This window comes from Sycon ciliatum, chromosome 13 (genome assembly GCF_964019385.1).
Source record: "Sycon ciliatum chromosome 13, ocSycCili1.1, whole genome shotgun sequence".
NCBI classification, from domain to species: Eukaryota; Metazoa; Porifera; class Calcarea; order Leucosolenida; family Sycettidae; genus Sycon; species Sycon ciliatum.
Window position 1 is genome coordinate 26,665,590 of NC_088655.1, and position 24,177 is coordinate 26,689,766.

The 24,177-nt window shown below is 49.0% G+C and overlaps 2 protein-coding genes across 2 annotated transcripts; one reads left to right on the forward strand and one right to left on the reverse strand.

Moving 5' to 3' along the window:
• Nucleotides 1-1,897: 1,897 nt before the first annotated feature.
• LOC135829440 (uncharacterized) lies at nt 1,898-5,112 on the reverse strand. The gene is made up of 2 exons (XM_065341846.1): nt 3,789-5,112; nt 1,898-3,313 (listed from the first exon to the last, which is right to left on the reverse strand). Exons 1-2 carry the CDS (start codon nt 4,681-4,683, stop codon nt 2,421-2,423), a joined length of 1,788 nt encoding a protein of 595 aa, XP_065197918.1. The 5' UTR covers nt 4,684-5,112; the 3' UTR covers nt 1,898-2,420.
• Nucleotides 5,113-16,126: 11,014 nt separating this feature from the next.
• Nucleotides 16,127-23,912, forward strand: LOC135829970 (uncharacterized). Its single transcript, XM_065342358.1, has 5 exons — nt 16,127-16,491; nt 18,145-18,895; nt 21,683-21,858; nt 22,336-22,530; nt 22,908-23,912. Exons 1-5 carry the CDS (start codon nt 16,192-16,194, stop codon nt 23,163-23,165), a joined length of 1,680 nt encoding a protein of 559 aa, XP_065198430.1. The 5' UTR covers nt 16,127-16,191; the 3' UTR covers nt 23,166-23,912.
• The last annotated feature ends 265 nt before the right edge of the window (nt 23,913-24,177 follow it).

Sequence of the window (24,177 nt, forward strand, 5' to 3'; positions counted from 1 at the left end):
TGGGCAAGAGTAACCTGTCGTAAGAGTTGCCGGGAGACTAATGGGGGGAGTTGGAGATGATGAATAAGTGAGCTGTGATGGACTGGTGCAAAAAGGGGGATCCCCAAGCAGATACGGGCTGCTCGTCGCTGAACGCGTTCTAATTGGTCCTTCTGTGTGCGGGTGGTGTTGGATAACACGAGACTGCCGTACTTTATAACCGGGCGAATGTAGGCGGTGTAGATTACGAGCAGACTGGGGGTGTTAAGTTGGCCTCGTGTTTTACGAAGTTGGTGAAGGAGTTTTTTGGATTTGTTTATTATGTGCGTGACATGTGAGTTCCATTGGAGGTTGTTTTGTAGTATGATTCCAAGGTGACGGTGTTCGTTGACTTGCTTTAGGGGTGTGCCGTTAAGAGTGATGTTGAGTTGGTGGTTTGGTGTGAACGACAAGGTAACGGTCTTTGAGGCATTGACGAGGAGGTGCCATCTGCGCAGCCAGGTTGCGGCAGCTGAAACGGCTGACTGCAGGGACAACTCCGATGTCAAGCGGCTCTGGTGTATTGCGATGAGCGCCGTGTCATCTGCAAATTGGCTGCACTTTGTGTTCGAGTTGGTGCAGGCAGAGGGCAGGTCAATGGTGTAGACCAAGAACAGCAGGGGGCCTAGAACGGATCCTTGGGGCACCCCTGTGGTATGGCTTGCCACTCACTGAAGGCGTCGCCGACACGAACACGTTGACGGCGATGGGTGAGGTAGTTGACCATCCATTGCAGGGCGGTATCCTTCAGGCCGAGGTGTTGCAGTTTCTTGAGGAGACCGGCGTGCCAGACTCTGTCGAAAGCCTTCGAGAGATCAAAAAAGCAAGCTGTGACGGAAAGACCTTTATCTCGGCTCTCGGAAACCTCGTGCACGAGTCTGGCGAGCTGGAGTTCGGTGCTATCATTGGCACGAAAACCGGATTGATCCACTGGGAGGAAGGGTGTGACGTGCTTGTAGAGTCGTTTGTGGACGATCCTCTCCTGCACTTTACTGATACCGCTGAGAAGTGATATGGGCCTGTAGTTTGTTACCAATGACCGTTTGGATTTCTTGTATAGTGGGCTCACGGTGGCATCACGCCAGTTCTGTGGTCGTTCACCTCTCCGAAATGATGGTTGTGTCGTGAAACTCGCAGCATACATGTATAGTGAAACCTGTCTAAGACGACCGCTCAAGGGACCTTCAAAATCTGGTCTCTGTTACCAGGTGGTCTCCTTATCCAGGGTCATTTGATTGGAAATAGCATCCCTTGGTCCTGGTTCCAGTGGCCTTCTGGGACAGGTGGTCGCCTTATCCGAGTGGCCGCCTTGACAGGTTTTACTGTACATGTTATGCACTAACAGTTAGTACAATCAGTCATGTACATGTACATGTAGCTGCCAAATCAGTTACCTTTGCAAACCTGAGACCTGGACAATGACATACTGTACCTACTACCTAGGCATGAAAATGTATACGAAGCAAATGTAGCTGTGAGCTGATGAGGCTAGGCATGCAGCAAATGCATGTAGCCAAGTTTTGGGTGCCGATTACTACCCTGGTCCTGGATATGGGGATGGTCCAGGCCAAATCGTGGTAGTTGGCAGGTATCAAGAGTACAGGCATTCTTGGGGGTTATGTACTCTTGCAGGTATGCATGCATGACTGTTACGCCTGGAGCAGGTTCAACCTGCCCATTCCTTTTAATTTCTCCATTTGTTTGTTTATTTTATTTTACTTCACCAAGTGAACAGGCATTTCTGCCTTCTCACCAGGTCCGGAGACCTGGTTCTTGTAGTTGATGTAAGTAGTTGACAGTATAACGCTACAAGAGCACAATATCAAGAAGAACTGAATGAATATGTTCTAGTGCAACGAATCACAAGTACGTCACGTCATGATTTTCAAGGGCTATGAATTACGTCATGATCATAATGATTTCTTTATGTGGTATAATTATATGAACTATTAAGATAAATTAAATTAATATGTCATGACTTGTGATGAATTTCAATTTGTCCAAATTAAGTCATGATGATGGATTTACTGTGTCTTGAATTACATGTACTTCGTGACAAACTGCCCGAGTGGAATGAAATAGAAATACGTCATCTGATAGATTTCAAGTGCTACGGAATATGCCAAGAACTATGACCAACGTCACGTGACAAAACTTCAAGGACTATGGCCAACATCATGTGACTTGTGGTGCAATAAGCCCATTGCATATTGCCAAATACGGAATGCATGAGTATTGAGTAATGAATGCATGACGTGAGAAGGCTGCGATCAGGGATGCACTGTTCAACACCCCAGACGACCCTGCCCAGTTGCCTGTGTGGAGTGTTTGCGGTACAGATCACGTCATTGCGCAATGGGCTAACGAGGTTAACGGAAAAGAATACGCTCGTGAGTACAATGCTAGCTATCTCGAGTCGTTCTGCACGCACCCAGTGATCTCTGAATCCTGACAACATCGCTGGCCGAGGGTGCCGCGTCGGATGACGCACTCGAGCGGCGCTGGGACCGAGCGCCATCATCGCCGAGGTCACCGTCGAAAAACCGATCCAGGCGGCCACCACCGGGTGCAGCGGGATCGGGCGCCGCCTCTGCTCTGGCATCGTGACGCACAAGCTCACTATCTCTTAAGTCCGCACGCGCTGTTGCAGCGACACCGAGAGAAACACTTGCCGGCGAGCTGAAGCTCGTCTCTTCCTGTAGTGCTGCAGAAGTGTTCAACACATCACTAGAGGCAGTAGCAACACGCATACTGGAATACGCTGGTGGCACGGCCAGTGCGGCGGGCGAGCGGATGCGTGAGCTGCCAAGCAGCCGGCGGTCGTGCGCGGAAACGGCCGAAGCGCTCGCCATGGCAGCGGAGTCACCACCGTCATGATCGCTATCGGACGACAAGGAAGAACCCATGCTGCTGGAGTCATCGCAGTTGTCATCATCGGCATTACCGTCAACACCCGCGGCACCACCGGGTGCTCCATTCTCGCCGTGCAAGGAGTGCCCCGCGGACACTGGCAGCCACCAGTGACGTCGCTGTCGTCGTCGTCGTCGCCAGCGCACCAGCGCTCGACGAAAGCGGCGCCTCATGCGCGGCGACACCAGGTGGAACTCGGGCGGCGGCGGCATCTCCGCGTCGTCTCCGTTGCCCCTGGCGACGGCGGCCGCCCAGCGTCGTCGCTGGCGCTCGCGTCGCCGCCCGTCATCGGTGCAGCACTGGGCGAAGAGAGCGACGCCGATCACCACCAGCAGACCTACGGCCACGATCAGACCCAGCATGATGCCAAACATATGATCCTCTCCTGCACACATACACGTACGTCGTCGCATACAACACGAAATGAGACAGAACACAGACGCACGATGATGATGCACGATGCATTGATGTGAAGTGAAACTCCGTTAACTAAAAACACTAAATGAGAGACAATTTTTTTCACGGTTCGCGTGAGACTCGGTTTATCTATATAGAAGCCGAGTTTTCCGCACCCGTAGGAACGCCACCACCCTTCAAGGATCAAGGCGCAGATGCAGCTCCTAAAGCGGTGCGAGGTGAGTAGATCAGCTCACCAGAATATGGTCAAAGACCGAAAATCCCATTCACTGGATCCATGTTTGAGAGACAAGACAGAAAAAAAACACCGATGCAGAATGCGTTCACATGCAGTGAAACTTAGCTACGAAGTGTACGTGTACATGTATATGTGTGTGTGTGTGGGCGCGCGTGGGCGGGCACGTGTGTATGTGTGTGTAACCGTTAGGACCTTATACACCCACCATATCTATTTATCGGTCTGGGGAACGGGTCGCCAGTGGGCGTCGTTATCGCCTGCTCATCGGAACGTGCTTGACCGTGTGCACACGCAACACCGTGCAACACCAGCACGAGCAGTGTCAGTCTGTCGGCACAGCGGGTGCCCTGAGGTGTTGCACGACCACGCAGGCATGCGCGAGACGGCTGATGTGCGCGTGCTGCTTGCAAACCTGTCCACGCAGCACCCCACACGGGCCTGAGCAAGCCACACTGATTACTGACACTGGTACTGGCAGCGGAATACTTGCCGCTGTCGCTGTGGTTACGGCAAATACTAGCCAATCTCCTCCTGGTGTAGCTGACGTCTCTGCTGATGCTGTGGACGTCGCTGCTGCTGTTCCTGGTGCTGATGGCGCTACTGCTCGTTCTGCCGAGGCTGCCATGACATGTACTGTTGCCGTTGTTGCTGCTACTTCTGGTATTACATGTAATGCTGCTGGAGTTATTGCTGCTGGAGTTATTGCTGCTGGAGTTATTGCTGCAGCTGCGAGTGCTGCTGCTGCTGCTGCTGCTGGAGTTATTGCTGCTGCTGCGAGTGCTGGTGTTATTGCTGGAGATAGCAGTGACATTGGGTATATTATTATTGCCAATATTGGCAGAACTGATGCAGCTGATGCTGCCTCCGTTTCCAGTGCTGCCAGATTTACTCCTGCTCCTTGTTGCGCTCCGTCTGGCTTTGCATGTGTTAGCGTTGAAGGCTCGCGGGCAGCGTGCAAAGCAGCTCGCTGTCGTCCTGTTCCTACCGTTAGCTGCCAGCTGCACATCCGCCCGTGACTTCCCTGCCTCTGGCGTGCACCACGATTCGGTGGGCTGCAGCCACTTGCGTCCGTCAAACTTCATCTCCCTCACAAGTTTCATCTTCAGGACATCATGGCACTCAGAATCAGGCTAATGTTTCTGCTGGGTCCATCGCCACATTACAATCACCATCTCTTGGCGGCCACGGCTCGCATTATTTTTGAAACCGCCTTGCCAGCACAGTACGGGCTCGTCGGTGATGCGTCCTCATCTGACACTACAAGCCGCTACTGTGATAAGAATAAACGTATAAAATCTCACTCACGTTGAAAATCGGACTATCACACAAGCTAGCTAGCTGCAGAGGAGCGACTCACAGCGCAGCGACAACGGACTACCGCTCACAGCGACGTGCACGAGCTAGGCGCTCAGACTGTTTCAGCATTCAAAACGTCTGAATGATTGTCAGTTTGTCTTTGGCCCTTTAGTTTGGGTTCCTAATCCTCGCGCGATCGCGGATGTCATGCTACCTTTTTTGTCTTTGATTCATTCAGCTCAGCTCAGAGGTTCTATGACTATGAGTATGAGTATGACGCAGCTGGCTAGCCTACATTCACAAGTACAATACTCAATAGCTACATAGTAGCTACACTACAGACAGCACATGACTGTAATGATTATGTGCACAGCTGTGCTTGACCAGTGTTGACTGAGATCAGAGAAAGAAAAAAATTAAAAATGGCCCGGACTCGGAGAAGACCTACAAGTACAACAGACTCAGTAACAGTTGAGTGTAGATCTACACCATGTAGATCTACCAGGCGTAGGTCTACTGCCTACACCACTGTCTGTACATACACTGCACCGGACTGTACCTGTCCTAGATCCTGTTATGTGTTACTACACTGTAGTGTAGTGTTATTTAGCGCCGGGCGTAATCATGGTAATCATGGCAATGCGGCCCATGCGGCCATAGCATCGCACACACTGAGTGCGTTCGATTACACACTCGAATCGATTCCTGAATCGATTCATGAATCGATTCGCGTTATTCACATCACCCCATGTGAATAGGGGGAATGGATTCCGAATCGATTCCAGGGCTCCAGACATGAAATCGAACGACTTGAATGCATGCGAATGGATTCATGAATCGATTCAAGTGCATAATCGAACGCAGCCACTGAGTAGACTGCACGAACGCGGCGGCCCGGCGCTACTCCTTTTGCCGTTTTGGCCAGAACTTCACTTCAGGCAGAAGGCCGAACTCTCTCCACTCCAGCCCTGTACAGTCAACTACTGAGTACACGACACTCCGAAAGGTGTCCTTATTCGCGAAGTGTCGTTATAACACAGTCAGACCTTGCTTATCCGGTCCTCTTTTCAGGATCCGTCGCCATCAGGAGGAAATCGCCGGTTACCGATTTACAGCGTATGTCATGCATACATTGTACATGTACTTACAAATTATCACGCTCCTCGGCTTTCGCCTTGTTGAGCACTCTCAGAAGGCTGCTCTAGTGCTGCTGGTAACTCGGCCTATTTAGCTCGTAGCTGTACTGATGAGGCCTTTATGGCCGAAACAGCTTGCTGTCTACAGCATTGGGTACTTACAAATTACAATGATACAGTATCATGATGTGTGTTCGATTATCCGGTTCCCTCGCCTATCCGGATATTTTTGTGGAAAACGAATGTGTGCGGCTAAGCAAGGTCTGACTGTACCCGAAGTCTCATTATGTATTACAGATACATGTACATGGGACTTTGCTCTGGCCTCTGGGCACGGAAATTCTGTCGTTATTTGGAATTTTCTCTTAAGATTGCAATGCTTCACACTCTCATGTAATATTTCTCTCCTTTCTTCGTCTTTTTGTGAGAGCTTGGACAATCCACTTGTCCAGGCAAGAATAGCCATTGGTGGACTATGCTCGGCCAATCGTCAAATTATGCTTTTGATTATGCCACAATTATGCCAACAAATATGCTGAATTATGCTGAATTATGCTCGGTTCCACTATGTGTTCACTAGGCCTCGACCAAATATGCTTGCGCATATTTCCGCATATTTTGTGAGACAGTTCACATCATGGCATATTGAGCGACAAAGGGAATATTGGAATGAAGCCAGCATATAATTCAAATATTCTGAAGAAAACGAGGACAAAACATTTATTATGGACAAAATGAGTTCAGAAATGCCTTTTTAATATGGATGGATTTGGAATGGTTGAGGCGTTTGCTACATTTCCTCACGGATGAACACTATCGCTACGGTTGCTGGGGACACACCCCAGCCATACTATTCCGGATGTGCTTTGATTTGCACCATAAGCATGATAGCCGTGAAGCCAATGAATATTCCAAGGTTGTAATTTTACTGAAATGATCTACACTTTCTGCTTATGTCGAGCATATTTTGGCATATTTTGGCATATCCTTTTGCATGTCTTGCTAAGCCTTTGGCATATTATGGACGTTTTCCCTGATATGTGACGAGCACAATTATGCTCTTTTTTAAGCATATTTGGTCGAGGCCTATTGTAGTGTTCACGCTGTACATAGAGGATTGAGAAACCACGCATACACACACGGCCATGCCCTAAGCATAATTTTTTGTCTAAACCGAAAGATTATGCCGACCTTACACGTTGGAATCCGTATATTATGCCGGAGCTTAATTGTTTGACGAAATCCCAAGATTATGCCAAATATTATGCCGGCATAATCCGCCAAGGGCTATGACAAGGAGTCGTAACTGGGGTATTAAAAAAAACAACATCTGCAGGCTTTCTGACAAAGCTGTATGCCCCTAAGCATAATTTTTGTCTAAACCGAAAGATTATGCCGACCTTACACATTAGAATCCGTATATTATGCCGGAGCATAATTTTTTGACGAAATCCCAAGATTATGCCGGCATAATCCGCCAAGGGCAAGGCAAGAAGGCAGCAATGCCTGTTCATTCTGGCGAAGTAAAATCAAATATACCAACCAGCCAACCATTAATTTTGTGGATTGTCGTTACATCCGCAGTCGTTATTCGCGAAGTGACTGTATCTGCATAATCATGATAATTACACAAGGTTGTTCTGCCTAGGCATGGGCGGGTAATGCTAGTTATTTGCTGCGATAATGCTAAAGGCAATGCTCATAATATGAGGATATAATGCCACTTATAATGCTCATACTACTGTACCATAATGCCAGTTGGAAAGTTGGAAAATCGATTTGGCCGTCTTGGATCAAGGCCAAAGCGTAGAAGAAAAATATATTTGGCTGCAGCGCATGTTGTCTGAAACAATCCACTGAGAAGGTTGATTTGCAACGTCAAGTCTCTGGACGAAGCCCGACGGGTTCAGATGCACGATTTTTCGGAACTGGACCTAGCCAGCTTCATGCATGACACCGTTGTCGACCAGCAATTATGCTTGTAATGCCATTTTAGCATGTGAAATGGTGTTATGATGCCAGCATTATGCCACCTGGAAAAAGGGACTACATGTACATGTACATGTATAATGCCAGCCATAATGCTAGCATTACCCGCCCATGCCTAGTTCTGCCATGTGTAGCACGGTCTGCCCTTCTTAGGGTATTGAGCACTAGTCTATTTCTCTTCTTCCTTTCATACAATTGTTTTCAGCACTTAAATTGTGCTCTACTCCTCCATTAATAATAATTGCAAGTTGTGTTTTGTTTACAAGCGTTTCGGAGACAGTAGTTTTAATATACACTGTAGCTACAAAGACAACTAATAGCACAGTAAGCATTTCATATAATTATGTCGACATGTATGTACATTGGAAAGGCTTTCTGTCTAAAGCCTTTCCATACTGGTGCTCGATGTTTTCAGTTTGGGGACACCAAAATTAGTGTACCGCTAAAGACACGTAGTCGACACGTTGTTGACACGTTGTTGACACTTTGTTGACACGTGACCCAATTACCGGCCTACCAAGTGCCTTTGGCGACCGCTAACAGCAACTGTGGAACAGTGCAGCGCCCTTTTTGGAGCAACGTACGAGTAGTGCCCGTGGATTATGACCCCGCGACCCCAATCTACGTGGCGGTCCGCAATTCGCTACTTCATACTGACTAGACTCGACTGGCGTCCGGCATCGTCCCGAATTTGGCCGCAATCTGCTCTCGGGACCCCTATAGGGCTCCCTGACCTGCTCCATCTCCGCCATCGTCAATGTACTGCGCATCCACCCAGGCCAGGACTGCACTTACTTACGGGAAGGAGTATTTGCAGGATGGAACCTGGGAACTGGAAGACGACGAAGAAGAAGCGTGGGAATCCGGCGGCAATGGCTGGGATGTAAGTCCAACATTGCTGGTGCTAGAGTTGCCACTGCTTGCTTATAAGGGAATCGATTATGTGTGTTGCCTTTTTGGCTTTTCCGACGTCCTCCTCCGACTGTACTCCCAGGACTGAACTTACGGGAAGGAGTGCTTCCAAGATGGGAGACGAAGAAGAAGAAGCCGCTGAATCCGGCGGCAATGGCTGGGATGTAAGTCCAACATTACTGGTGCTAGAGTTGCCACTGCTTGTTTATAAGGGATTCATGTGTGTTGCCCTTCTTTGCCTTCTCCCATGTTCTCCTCCGACTGTACTGGTGAACGCTGTCACATATGTTGCCCTTTCCAGGCAGTAGAAGGGAGTTACGGGGGGGGGGGGGGGGGGGGGGCAGCACATCCTGACATCCAGGAATGCTGGGTGGAATTATAGGCAATCTGACCTTTCCCCTTACTCCAATGATGGTGGTATGGATGGGGAGTTCTTGAACGTCCTCAGTCTGGTTAAAGTGAACTGTGCAACTCGGCAATAGCAGAGGACCAATGCCGATTCCTGTCTCTGACTTCTTCAATGTCTTCCTCAGTGTCGGACTGTCCGCGTCGCATTGAACTGGTCCGATGAGGCTGCTATTGCACACACAGTGAGGGAACTCCCATACGGGAACTCGGAAGTACTGCTACAGTACAGGTAAGGTGGCCGTTGCTTATGTGCGTGCGCCGTTGTTGTCAACTTTTAAGCCAGATGTACTCGGACCTACATGGAGTCTGAAAGTAGTCAGCTGGCGAACTAGAGGTTTAGACGTTAGATGCGCTTGGTCAGCTTTTTCAGTTTCACAATAATAGAGAGGTTCTGCTATACGTGAAACGTAGAGAAATCACGTAGAGAGCAGGTGTCTGGGTTAGAGTCTACGGCTTCGCGTGTTTTGGCTCCAGATTTCTATGCGGAGATGGGGTTCTCTACGCTCTGGCACACGCAGAGAAAATGCGTACGGATTTGCTGGGTATCGATCAACTGCATGCAGAAAACTGCCAAATATGGAAGGGGAAATCCCCAGTACACATTCCACGTGACTTCTCTAGGTGAAACGTAGAGCAGAACAGCATTTCTTTACGTTACGGGAACGCGAAGAAAGTTCGCGTGATTCTTTGCGTCGCGTACCGAAAACGTAGAGCAGAACCTCCCTAATGCATTGCACTCAGCACCGCTTCTCGGAATATCTTGTCAGGATAGCTGTGGAACGCATCCTCCCCAGTGGGGGAACGGCAAATGTGCTGTTCATTTTAGACTTGCTTTTATGGTACGTACAAATCCCATTGAAAAGACATAGTGGAGACCAGAAACTGCAAATAGATGTTGGGAGCCGCAAAGACCACCGTTCCTTGCCAAGTTCCCTGAGGGTGTGGAGGGGGGGGGGGGGGGGAGAGAGCGGAGGAGGGACATTCCTGCACTGCTTAAATTAAAGGAGGATTCACAGGAGCATTTTCAGAAATTGCTTGTACATTTGTACCAGTTGTAAGTTGTAACCGACAAACGCATTCTCATTGAGCTTTGACTTGAGGCACGTCAGCAGGCGCTGTTGCATCGCTGACGTCTTGTCGTGATTCTGTGAATGGTATTTTGTGCGAGTTTGCATCGCACGCAGAATCGCAGGTCATGTCGCATTGGGCAGCACACTGCCAAATTGCTTCTGTGAATCCCACATGAATGGGAATTCCAATGGGAATGTAACCCCGATGATTTTCAACAGGTGTATTCCCGAGCTGCGCATCATACTGCAAAATTGCTCCTGTGCATGCAAGTGGATTTCACTGCTCTTCTCAGTTTGGGAAATTCTCGATTATGATAATTCTGCGTGTGTGTGTACACCAGCCCTGGACATACATGTAGGTGACCCATTTGTGGTGTCTCATAGCCTACCTCATGACCTTATGCTTTCTTTCTGCATCACTTGTATCTTGCAGGTACATCATCCCGTGACGACCACATCGAAGTCTGAATTTGAAGTGCGAAGATGCTTCAGCAACCCCTTCATATTTTTCCATTGCTTTCATTGTGCTTCTACTGTGCATGTGTGTAACTTGTGGGGTATGCATGTGATGACAATGTATGCCGGTGACACGGTCAGATTTTGTCCATGCGTGTAACGTACACCTGCATGCTATCGTTGAAAAGGATCTGCCACTTACGATCTTCGGACGAGTATCAGGTCAGCCTGGTTTTGTGTGGGCTGTACCAGATGCTGTTCATTTCTCTATCTGTTGGATATGTGACTTTCTGCAAGTTTCTGGTGTATGGTGGTCACTTATTTGCTGTCTTTGTATGATAATTACAATCATTCTGTATTCACTGCTTCCATGATGTGGTCTGCATACTGCAATCCTTAGGCAAATATCATCACGGTTTGCAATGTTGTGCTTTGGCCGCCAGCTTTAATACCTACACATTGTAGTTGAATTATTTTTGTTTCACAACTGACTTCCTGAAGTACGGTGGCCACTGCTTTGCATGGCATTATACAATGTTCATCAAGAATTTCCTGATTGGGTCGCGTGTGTGTGTGTGCTTGCACGTGTGTGTGTGCGTGCCCATGTGTGTGTGCCATGTGCATTTGCGTGTTTGTCACAATGTGTCTGTATGCGGGGTAGCGAGGTGGGGAGGGCTGGAATGTATCAGTGTGCAGTCGCATGGCTACATACAGTGCATCGCGCGCGTGCTCATCATGTTTGTCTTCGGAGCTGGGCCGGGGTAGGGGAGGGAACTGAAAAAGAACTGAAATTACCCATATAAAAACCGCTCTCTGAGCGGTTCTGAAAAACCTCTACTGGTGCGGCCCCGTCGTAAAAGTTAGAAATTAGAACTGGCGCATTGTCCTCCCAAATGTGAACTGATCCACCTGAATCGCGATTGACGGGACCCGAACGCACCAGTAGCACGAGGCCGGGAGGGCACAGGGTCACAGCAATGGGCCGGCACCGTCGCTGATCAAGTAAGTAAGTTACCATACAACACTTACAGTACCCCGAAGCCCACCTTTGCCCGGGCTTTGGCTATGGACCAGCGTCCCCAGCTGCATCCACAGGTAGGAACCTCGTGCTACTGGTGCGTTCGGGTCCCGTCAATCGCGATTCAGGTGGATCAGTTCACATTTGGGAGGACAATGCGCCAGTTCTAATTTCTAACTTTTACGACGGGGCCGCACCAGTAGAGGTTTTTCAGAACCGCTCAGAGAGCGGTTTTTATATGGGTAATGTATGTATGTATGTATGTATAACTCATAATCACAAGGTGATCGTAGAGGCATTAATCAGCGAGAGAATTGTGAATGATGTCTCTGAATCCAACTCTATCGTGTGCTGCATGAGAGAGAGCATGCACGGGAAGACCCGTCCAACTTTTAATGTTAGAAATCCATGATGTCGCGGGCCTTCCTCTCGGTCGAGATCCAGGAGTTGATCCTTGCAGGAAGGGCTTGGAGAAAACGTCATGTCTCGTAACATGGCCAAACCACATCAACTTAAATTTCTTGACTTCGTTCGCTAGCCGCATCCTTGCGACATGTATACCGGTATGAGAAATGTACGATTATCGCAAGGCACACAACGAAAGGGAAAGCGTAGATTCACAGATGATTGTAACAAGAAAACAGTTCTGAACGAATCCTCGCTTTCCCTTTCGTTGTGTGCCTTTCGATAATCGTACAACATTTTACATATACATGTACATGTCGACATAATTATATGAAATGCTTACTGTGCAATTAATTGTCTGTGTAGCTGTGTTTTGTTTGCCAGTATATAAAAAAGAGGCTGTTGTAATTATTTATTATTATTATAGTGGTTAGAGCATCGCTAGCTACAAGCGAGGGTTCCTGGTTCGAGTCCTGGTGGTGACAGTCAATTTTTTCTTCAGACTTTTCCCATTTGTGTCTTTCCCTCAAACTAGTCAAGTAACACGTTAGTTATTATCATTTATTCATAATTTTAATAGGGCAGTCCCCACAGACTCAAGGTCTTCTAATAATTGATCACTACGGTATTTGCAGCAAAGGACTTCAGCCACTTACTTCTGTCTTTGTCTAATCATGATGTACAGACTAGATCTACCATGATCTACATGTTTTATTATTATTATTATTATTATGAAATTTTGATAGGGCAATACCCACAGGCCTAAGGCCTTCTTACAGGGTACCCTAGAAATGAAAGTACTGAATTACGGAATAGGTGCAGTGAAGAGCATAAGCGGACTGCAGCGGGGAGTGCATTCCAACGGTCGGAACCGATGGAAGAAACTGAAAAGAGACGGAAACGAGTTTTAGCTTTTGGTAGAGTGACAGACGAAGATACCTGAGAGCGAGTGCAGGAATTGGTACGAGTAGAAGTAGAACGAAGGCAAAAGCAATCAGTAAGGAGCGGAGTAGTTAACTGATTCAGGACACGAAACACTAATATATAGAGTTTGATAGCGCACAGACAAAGGGAGAATGTGATGGCGTGCATTAATAAGGGGTACATCAGAAAAACGAGGCATACTGAACACAATGCGTAGAGACGGACGAGGCGATCATGAAGAGTTACTGACAAGCAATGAGCAAATGAGTTACTACCATACTCGAGTACTGTCTGAATGGAACAAAATGTAAAATGCACGCTTTGCAGTTACCGTCATGTGATCTCGGACCTTTCTGAACATGGCTAACTTACTTCCAACTTTCCGCTCTAGTTGCCTAACGTGCTCTCCGAAGGAGAGATGTTCGTCGAGTACAATACCAAGGCATCGAATGTGTGCACTAGGGTTGATTGTGACCTCACCCAGCTGTAGTCTGTAGAGCGACGCTAGGGTCCAGGGGCTTGTACTTTACTGTCTTTGACCTGAACACGACAAACTGGGTCTTGGAAGGATTCAGCAGTAAGCCTCTAGCCGCCAAGAACTCCTTCACTTTGACAATGTCTTCCGTCAGCTCCTTGCACAACTGTTTAACGTTCTTGCCAGCTTTGTAAAGGGAGACATCGTCCGCGTACTGTCGAGCCTTGCAGTGCTGGGGTACAGAGGGAAGCTTTCTGACTGGCAGATTGAAGAGAGAGGGCCCCAAGACGGAGCCTTGCGGAACCCCCTGTTGCTACTATATGTCAGGCCTTGCTGTGTCTTGGTGACCACACGTTGCTTCCTGTGGGTAAGGTAGCTACCGAACCACTGCAAGGCAGTACCGCCGACACCGATCTCCAGAAGTTCACTCGGTAGAACTGCATGACTAACTGTGTCGAATGCCTTTGACATGTCTAGAAAGGCAGCTACGACATAATCACCTTTGTCCAAGGAGAGCATCCAGTCGTTGATCACGGGAGTGAGCAAGTCCTCGCAGGAGTGGCCTCTGCGGTAGGCAAATTGCTCAGCAGGTAGGGGTAACAGTGATGGTGGTGCATTATATATAAATTATAGTACATTAGTTGGTCGTGTACAATATGTTCAAGTAGCTTAGACATGTGGGACAGGAGTGATATTGGTCTATAGTTGGATGGGACTGACTTATCTCCACGCTTGTAGATAGGCCGCACATTCGCTAGTTTGTAAGTCGATGGGAAATCGCCAGACGTAAGAGACATGGTAAAATTTGATAGTTTGGCGAAAGATGAGGCGATCTCATCTTTGATGAGCTTGTAGGCCTGGGCGCAGTGGGCGGGGATGTTATCAGGTCCTGTGGCTTTACGACTGTTCATTCTCTGGATATGGAGTTGGACTTGTGGAACAGTGACTGGTGTGAACTGTGTCAGTGAGTATTCCGATACAGGGCCATTGGGAGTGCGTAGTGTACTGCCAGAATGTGATGTATCGTTGACAACGTTTGTAAATGTCTTTGTGATGTCGGCTACTTCGGCAGCAGGTTCCTGGTTGATTTTAATTCTACAAAAATAGATTGTTCATGACACTCCATTGCTCTCTTGAGTGGTTTCGATGATTGATTAGTTGTTGCTGGAAGTATGTAGACCGTTTCTTCCTAGTTAAAAGTTTACATTGTCTTCGTAGAGTTCGGAATTGTTGCAGCAGGTCTGAGCGATCAGGACGTTTTATCATTGCTCGGTGTGCTCGTTTACTCTTGAATACAGTCTGCCGGAGCTCATCGTCTACCCAAGCCAAGGCGATGGAGTATAGCTCTTCTTGGCGTTGACAATCTTTAGAGGTCACACTGGTCAGTACTCATTCAAGGCATCACTGACTGCATCCTGCCAGTGTTCAGTATAACTATCTAGAGACGCCTGTGAATTGTGATGAACTGCGTGTGTCGTCATGTACATGTGTACCTGCCTCAGCTCAGCTCAGTCAACCAAATGCAAAGAAAATACAAAGACAAACAGAAAAAAAGGTCAGAACTGAGAGAGTGATGCTCCGCGCGGACCGCGCCGCTGCGACTGGGCGGCCGCGCCCAGTGCAGTAGTGCTCCATCTTTCACTTGCATCATGATCGTCGTTGATCGATCGTGATGATCAGTGCATAATGTCATGATGACTGATTGATGGCTTCTGTTTTGGCTTCATGCAAGAGCAGCCTAGCCGGTGCTCTTTGCGCACGTGACTATTATTTACATACAACAGACAGCTGTCAGTGCACTGTTCTAGTGTACCAGGTGTACTCGAAGCACTCTGTCACTCTCTGTGCACACATTACATACAGTCATGGACATGTAACGACTTACGTAGCCGCCCGGCGCCCGGCTCTACTCGTACATCCACGTACATCCTGTACTGGCTGTAATTGGCTCACGCGACCAGCGCCTGTAATCAATGCTTATTTTTGCTCTGGTTACTTTTGCGCACGCGCACGAGCGGGCTTGACATACGTACGTACTCCTGATATAGTGATACGGCCATAGGCATAGCGCCTAGGCTATACATCCTGCCTATACTACTAGCGCCTACGTATGTAGCGAGCACGCCTACAGGCTACACTGAGGCTGCAGTCTACACTGACGTGAGAAGGTGCAAGATCAGTCAGACTCAGCAGTGTAGATCTACCATGGTGCACACGTGTACGATACGATCGAGGCTCGATCGACCGCGCTCGAGGCGCTGGCCGGAGAGCCGCAAACCATGCATGACTGAGTCTGTACTGTGTACCAGGTGTACAGCGCGCTAGATAGCGCAGGCCGGCCAGATCGCGTGCTGATCGCGTGCGCGTGGTGATTGACGTTTCCATGGCCACGACTGCAAAATGGCGTGAAAATTTTAGTTGAAAAAGCCGGCGCTCAGCCTGAAATGAATCAGTTTCAGTTTGTAGTTGGTAGCAGATTTTCTTGTCAATTTTCAACACTTTTCTCTTTTGAGTAATGAATGGCTGTATGTTTTGATTGTCACGTTTGGAGGAGTTTGACCCGCACTGCAGTGGGGTCGTGTGGAGTTGAACGGGTTGCTCTAGCAGAGTTTGCCCATGCTCTGCTACAAGCTATGGAGTTGCCCATCGATTCCGTGGTCCTTCGGGGCATGTCCCACCTTCTGTCCAAAGCACCGGAGTCGGCTCGTCAGCTGTTTGAATTGATGGCGGAGCACAACGACTTGGCAGCGTCGCTCGTTGATGTCTGGCTCACCAAGGAGGGCAGCAATGCTCCCTGTAGACCGGTGGCATCGACGAAGGTGAGTAAACAGTCCACTAGCGCTGTAATCGTGTCTTGAACACTCGATAAAATTATTATATCCGAGTTTTGTAATATTTAGTACGGGAAGTTGGGAATTAATTATTTGTATATAATTAAATCTGAATGTGAAATAATAGGACAATATCTGCCGTTCGCGGATCGTACTCGCTTGGCAATGAGCCCTTGGGTAAGGGTTGGTTCACATATCGCCGGTACGCGCCGGGAGTCATCGGGAGTGGGCCTCCTGCAACCTCTCCCGGCGCATCGCGATTATGTGAACCAGTGCAGTCGTAACAAAATCACACGGTAAAATATCGCAAGGGACCGCCGGCAAAGTTGGACAGTGCCCAACTCTTGCGATCTGCCCCGGCGCCGATCCCGTACAAATTTGACCAAAAGTGGTTTGCGAACCGTTCGCGTCGGTGATCGCCGGTGCCGGGAGCCAGACTTTGTGTCAAAATTTTAAACCAAGACTCGTCCTCAATTTTCTTAAATTGAAGCTAAAGATGAGGTCCGTTCGCCATTCTTGTAATCGTTTCAAGGTGGCAAATTAAGTCAGCGTACCAACCCGTCCTCGGATGATCTGCTCGACTGTTGTGCAACTTATGAGACAAATACAATTGAAATAAATAAAAAATACGAAGGATGCATAGACAAGTTCGTGTGACTTCATCAACGTTTGCACACATAATTTGCACACAACCGCTTTACTAGACTGCAATAAAAGGTGTAGAAGTAGTTTCATGATCTCCAGTAAAAGGTAGCACCAAGTGGCCATCACCGAAAGACCTTGAACTACTGAAGAAACAAAGAATTCAGGCTCCAATTGGCAAACCTGTCGTAGCATTTGGGCACATTCTGTACTACTGTATAGCAGGAATTTTTCGGACGGAATTTATTTTCGTACGATTTTGTACACAGCCTCTTTTGTACTAAAATTAATTCCGTTCTAAAATTTGTCCCTGTAAAGGTACGTACACTATACATGCGAACACGTGCATTTAGCATGCAGCACTGTACGAAAATAAAATCCGTGCGAAAGGTCGAAAATTGGCTTTGTCCGAAAATATTTCCGTCCGAAAATTTCCTGCTATACAGTACTTTGTAGTATATTTGGTACTCGAACCGTATGCGCAAGAAAACAAACGATGCCAGCACCGGAGACGAAACATGAGCTCGGGAGCTGGCTCACCGCCGATGTCTTGCGGCGCCGATTTTGCTTATGTGAACCAGCCCTAACCTGTACTTTAGCGCCCCCCCCCCCCCCCCCCCCCCCCCCCAATCATATACCCAGCCAGCAAGGTCACAGGTCCTTACGGAGTGTCACCAAATAAGGCACCCACAGGTACAGGTAGGTGTGTACACATCCACGTGAAGTGTACACTAGTCTTTATTTGGATAGACAGGTACGGTCAACTTCGCTTGTAACGACACTCGGCGGGGCATCAGAAAAGTGTCCTTATTCGCGAAGTGCCGTTATACCCGAAGTCTCATTATATGTATCACAGTTGGATGGGACTTTGCTCTGGGCATGCAAATTCTGTCGGACACTGATGCGTATGCATGTGTGTGCGTGTGTGTCTGTGCATGTTTTGTGTGTCTGTGTATGTTTGTATGTGTGTGTGTGTGTGTGTACTTTTGTCGTGCCTAGTGCGCGTCACAGTCGTCAGCAGGAGCACAGCCGTCGCTGGACGATGAGCGGCCTTCCTCTCTTGCCACTTCATACGCTTCGGCAGGGAGTGGTGGTGGCGTTACGGCGAAGCCGAGCAGCAGAAAGGAGGCTCGGCCCAAGACCAAGCAGGAGCTCTTCCTGCCCGACCTGCACATGCGCCCCGAGACCAAGGGCAGGTCGCCCCCGCAGGACGGGGTACGGTCGCTTGGCAACGCGGACGGCGCAGAGCCAGCGGACGCACCCAGTGCTTTGTTCTCTGTGCCAGCGGCCGTGAAACGGAAGGCGCCGGCGCCAGAAGGCCGCGACGGCGAGCAGAAGCCGACGAGCCGTATCAAAATGGCCCCGCGCGGCATAGCCAGGAGTGGCGGGCGATCTGCCCACCAAGCAGGGCCAACACCGCCGCGCCCGAGCGCCGTTGCCAAGGACGCAAAGGCGCTTGGCAGCCGCGTGCGCCCGCCGCCGACCAATGGAGGCAGTGCCAGAGCGTCGTCTGAGGAGGACGTTGCCGTGACGTTATCTCCTGTCAGTTGCCACGGCTCCAACAACAGTCTCGGCGACGCGTCTCTTCCGGCGAGTCGCACGGCCACTGACGATGCTGGCACAAACAACAACCACCACCGCCGCAATGGCGCTAACGGCAGCGCTAACAACCCTGATCGGCTTGAAGGAGACAGCAGCGACAGCGATGATTACAGTCTGCTGCATTCGTCCACTGACCGCAGTTTCAAAGGTGAGAAGCACAGCGTTATCAAAAGGACATACTGTAGTCTCGCGTATAAAAGCATGACTCGAATAGAAGCATGGTTTGAACCGCGGCTTACACGGCCACAAGCACCTGCTTTTTTACGCGACATTACGGTAAGGACTGTCCACCACTGCAAGTACCTACTATGGCACTGCTCAATGAAATCCAGTCGGGTCACTCAAGTATGCGCCGGGCGTTTCGCAGCCCTAGACCTACACACACTGGCCTGCGAAACGGGGCAAGGCGCAAACTCGAGCGACACGACTGGATTTCATTGAGCTGCATTGTATACACAGTCAGACAGTGCAACAACTAGGCACAAAACCGACAGTGTACTGGGACATTCGACGACCTAACTCGTGTCCGTATGTTCCTCTCTCCTTTCTACAATTATTAGTATTATTGGCTCAACATCCGAGTTTCAAACAGCGTTATTATCTACAGTATTCTTGCCGAAATTTGGTCGCACTGGCCTGGACACATGCAGCAGAGCCTCCCCCTTGTTTGGGCAGCGCAGTGGCGTTGATTTAGCTCGGGGAAATGCCGTTCCAAATTCCACCCTGAGAGTTGAATCCTTTGGGACCCGGGCTGAAGTACAGTGCCGGCAACTGAAATCCGACCCCTGAGTGGTGCGCTCACACCACTGCAAAGGCCCAACACAGGTTTGTAATACTAGGGAAAAGAGACCGCTAGAATGTGAACTCAGGGGGGGGGGGGGGGCTCAGGGGTCGGATTTCATTTGCCAGCACTGTATGATCCCGTAGTAAATGCCACGGCTCGCGTGCGAGACTCGGTCGGACTGAGCTTTCCGCGTCCGCAGGAACGCCACCACCCGCTGCACTACTGAATACTGTATGCATAGGGTGCTTGTTGTTTGTACTGTGCGGATTGCTTCGTTTCAGTGCTCGTTTCTTCTATTTTGTTAGAAATAGTTGAAGTCTCGCGCCAGGGTCACGCGTGCAGGTTTTTTTGCATCCACAGTAGAGAGGTTAAGTTACACGTTTTTTGCCCTTTTTCAAAACGCGGTGCAAATCTCACGTTAGGCGAGACCAAAAAAATAGAGATTCCCGGGCCCTCCCGCACCAAAATCGAGCCAAAGCCAATTTTTTTTGAACAGTTCATACATGTACAGTACTGATCGTGTGAGTAGATTTGTGACGTGGAGTCACACAAACCCGAGCTTGTACGACTCCCAGATGTACAGATCAGGGCCATCGTTGGCCGAACTATAGAAAATTGAACGGGTAAACCGCGTACCTGTTTTCTGTAAAAAACTGAATAAAAATTACCGGAAAATGCTGTAAAAAAAGTTCAACATGGCATGCACACATAATAGTCATGTACATACATGGGAAAAAATAAAAAATAAAATTCGCCCGCCCACACCAATTTCACATGGGTCCTGCCCGGGAATCTCGATTTTATTCCCGTAGCTATGCAGAAGACGTTACTTCAGTAACGTCTGGCGCTAGCCAGGGTCCACACAGCTTTAATTTGGTGTTTGTTTGTGTGTTTGTTTGTGTCACGCCTGGCGCTATCCGTATCTGACGGCAAAAAAGCATAGGATGTTGTAAATTTTTGAATTCTCCTTTTTTTCAGGCATATCCTGGGATTCGAACCCGCACTATCGCCCTACATGCATTCCCCCATACACTTCGCATTCATACCCATTCTTCCAAGTTGCTTCACGTTATTATCTTGCGTTTGAAAGCCCTATTTGAATATTGCGGGCGGCTGCATGTGGCCAGCTGTGTTTGATGGTACGGTACGGGAGACGGTGTCGTATTACCCTCGATCGTACCTGTCCCGTACCTATCCCCTACCGTACCGTGCCATCAAAGACGGCTGGCCACATACAGCATATTCAAATAGGGCTTTCAAATGCAAGATCACAATGTGAAACAACTTGGAAGAATTAGTGTGTATGCGAAGTGTATCGGGGGATGCATGCAGGGCGCGCGATAGTGCAGGTTCGAATCCCAGGTTGTCTTAAAAAAAAAAGGATTTTTTTAAAGAATTTATAACATCCCTATGCTTTTTTTTTGTCTAGGTCATCAAGGCAAAAAAGCATAGCGTAGGGCCCTGAGCTTCCAAGCTCTCTCGTTTTGGTCTCGCCTTGCGTGTAATTTTAAGAGGTCAAGTTACACGTGCGACGTGACGTGAAATTTTGCCTGGCAGGATTCGGGTTTAGTTCGCACAAATGTCAAATCTTCCAACAAACTCGATAAAACTCCGGAAACTCACACAAATTCGGTCGGGATAACCAAGCGAAACTTCCGAAAACCCACGTCATGAACTTACGCACGGGACAGTCAACTCACGTAAAACACGTCAACGTGAGTTTTTCACTTTTTGACTTAAAAGTTCACGGACGTATGAATTTTACGTGAAACTTAACCTCTCTTGTAACGCAATGCACCACCCTGAGTGATGAAGGTGCTGTTTGTTCAAATTGCTCCTTGATGATGTGGGCATGAGTAGATGCATGATTGCATTATTCGTACATAGAAATGTAATTCTGCTGCCACGTGTACTCAGGCAGTGAGCGCCAGTTGGCATTGGTTTGCCGTTTTCAATTAAATTTGCTACTTCGTGTTGTCTGGAACTTTGAAAAAAATAGTCTGGAAAATGTGTTTGATTTCACTGTGCGACCCCTGTCTAAGAATGAACACAGTGTGTGTATCGTATTCACTGGGATTTTAGAAATGGTGTCTCCTCGTTGACTCTTGCTATGTATTCATTTGTTCTTTGTTTTTTTTCTTTCCCTGGCAGGTCGGAAACGGGTCCGTGCGTTCTCGTCGTCCGATGAAGACGACGACTCTGATGCGTTCAGCGACAATGGCCGTGTGATCAGCAATGGACGCGGGATCAGCAGCAACTCGTCGTCTTCGTCGCGGACAGCGCGACCGCCTCGCAAGTGCAAGCCGCCCGATTCTGCGCTGTTCGATGTGAGCTTTCTGCGTGATGGTGCTGCTGCTGATGGTGTGGCAGTGGTGCGGCTACTGCTGCTGCTGCTGGTTTTGGTGGTTGTTCCGTTGCTGCTGCTTGGGCGAAAATTGTATTGCTACGGGAATGTATGTGGTTGGGTGAAGTTTGTGGCATGCAAAGTTACTGCATGATTTTGTTCCACCTATCATTGCAACGAACTGAAAGAAGCCTTGCAACTCGGTGCGAGCCCCGGTCTGTGTCCTGTGGAGTTGTGTGGCTTGTACCGAGTGGCTTCACATCCTTGTCATATGACTGCATTTGTGTAGAAGGTGATCATGGCATGTGTGCAGGGGAACCAGTATGGCCGACTCTGTACGACCCATAGATGCAGGCACGGGTTGAGTGGAGTTGGAACCCACATGGCTGCCGTGTATGGACATATGATAGAGATGTGAAGGCACTCAATACCAGCACGTGTAAATCTTGTCTTTGTCCAGGGTATTACCATCAGCAGCAGCGGCAGTGGCAGCGATGACGAAGCTGACGATCAGGATTCGGCGTTGTCGCGGTCTCACTCGCCGACCAACGGTGACAGTGCTACTGGCTCTGGACCATTGTCGTCGACGAAAGCTGGCGGCATCGGCACGCAAGGGTCTGTCCGACCCAACTCGGCCCACAGACTGCCTACTAAGGTACAGTTTAATAGCGTAGCCCTGTTTTTATGGGTTTCGTGTGACTAGGGTGGTACAGCCTTTTAGGGGTGTTTTGATCGGAGTGAAACAAACTTTGATATTATTTTCTCGTCCCACCACTCGGGAAGAAACCGAGTAAGTGCTGTATTTTCTGGAGTATACGCCGCACCCAGATTTTTTCCGCTCCTTGCATACGGTGCGGTGCGGGCATGCAGTTGTTTCTCTCGTTGATTCAGAGCTCCTCAGTGGAGGTGGTGGATAAAGAATGAAGTCTGGCACAGGGAAATTGGCATGCTGTGCCGTTTACTCATTCTCACGCGCGTCTGTCTTTCTCCTCTGTGTGCGTGTGTCATCCTTCTGGTATTTTTTTCATGCAGCCGCTTGGCCTGGGTTCACGCTCCAGTGGTGGTGGTGGAGGCAGTCACACGCCAGACACTCCGAGCCGTTCGTTTCCGCCCGCCACGACCCCGACCGGCAGCTCTCGCCCCGCGTTCTTCAGCCAGTCCAGTCGGAGCAGCACGTCGGGCTCGACGTCGTCGCGCCCCTCCAGCTCCAGCAGCACGGGTAATCGAAAGTTCGAGGCCATGAAGAAGCAGGCGAAGAAGCTATCGCAGGGACGCGTCGCACGGAAGTAGCGCAATGGTGATACGCAGCTGTGATGTGTCTTGCCGTATGTCTGCACGTCGTCAATGCTGCTTGTGTCGTAGCAGCATCTCCACATACTCAAGCTCAAGCCGCACGGCCAATCGAAAGTTCAAGGCCGTGAAGAAGCTCTCGCAGGTACGCGCACAACGCGACGAAAGTAGAGCAATGATCCGCCGCTGATGTGTCTTGTCGTACGTCTGCATATTGTGTTCGAATGCTGCTTTTGTTGTAGCGGTGTCTCTATACATGGGCCCCTCTTTAACTTACTAGCTCAAGCGACACGCTCAATCGAAAGTTCGACGCCACTAAGAAGCTGTCGCAGGTGCGCGCCACGCGAAACTAGCGTAATGATCCGCAGCTGTGATGTGTCTGTCAGTTCTATGTGTGTGTGCCAGTCTGCACCTCTTGTTGTGGTCAGTGCTGCTCGTGTGATAGCGGTGTCTACAGACGGGAGCTAGCATCTCTGGTTTGTGCCGGCACTTGCGGGCGAATTCCCGCACTGGGACCTCTCTTATTATACTATTCATCATACAAATACACACACGCACACGCACATTTTTCTCCATGTTTCGTCTCCGGTGCTGGCATCGTTTGTTTTCTTGATTTTTAAAGTGGTATTTTTTGTGAAAAACCTCGATTTTATCCTTGTTGCAAGAATGCACCCTTCCCCCGGATTTATTTCTCCTAATCCTCGTAAAAAAAATTATTATGATCGCATCGCAGCAGTTTGCATTTTATTTGCGCTGCTTTCGGAGCTGGACACAATCCTGCGAGCCGTGTCTCAACCAGGAATGTGTGCAATGTAGCACGACATCGGTTACTTACAACTTGCAAGACGAACACCATTAGTGGGCAATGACCCTAAATTCCCCGACGCCTATGCGTCGTACCAAGAGTACATAAACCAGAGTGTGCAACTCGGGATGGTTCCTGTGGGAGCGTAATTCGTGCACTACGTCATTTCTGACGGCATGGTAAGCCACAGGTACGGTGAAAAGTTGC

Excerpts from the sequence above, each read along its gene's own strand:
- LOC135829440 (XM_065341846.1), bottom strand. The coding sequence starts at position 4,683 with ATGAAACTTGTGAGGGAGATGAAGTTTGACGGACGCAAGTGGCTGCAG. Across the intron at positions 3,314-3,788 it reads CAGACCGATAAATAGATATG|GAGAGGATCATATGTTTGGC; the intron begins GTGGGTGTATAA and ends GTATGTGTGCAG.
- LOC135829970 (XM_065342358.1), top strand. The coding sequence starts at position 16,192 with ATGGCTGTATGTTTTGATTGTCACGTTTGGAGGAGTTTGACCCGCACT. Across the intron at positions 16,492-18,144 it reads GACCGGTGGCATCGACGAAG|TGCGCGTCACAGTCGTCAGC; the intron begins GTGAGTAAACAG and ends TGTCGTGCCTAG. Across the intron at positions 22,531-22,907 it reads CCCACAGACTGCCTACTAAG|CCGCTTGGCCTGGGTTCACG; the intron begins GTACAGTTTAAT and ends TTTTTCATGCAG.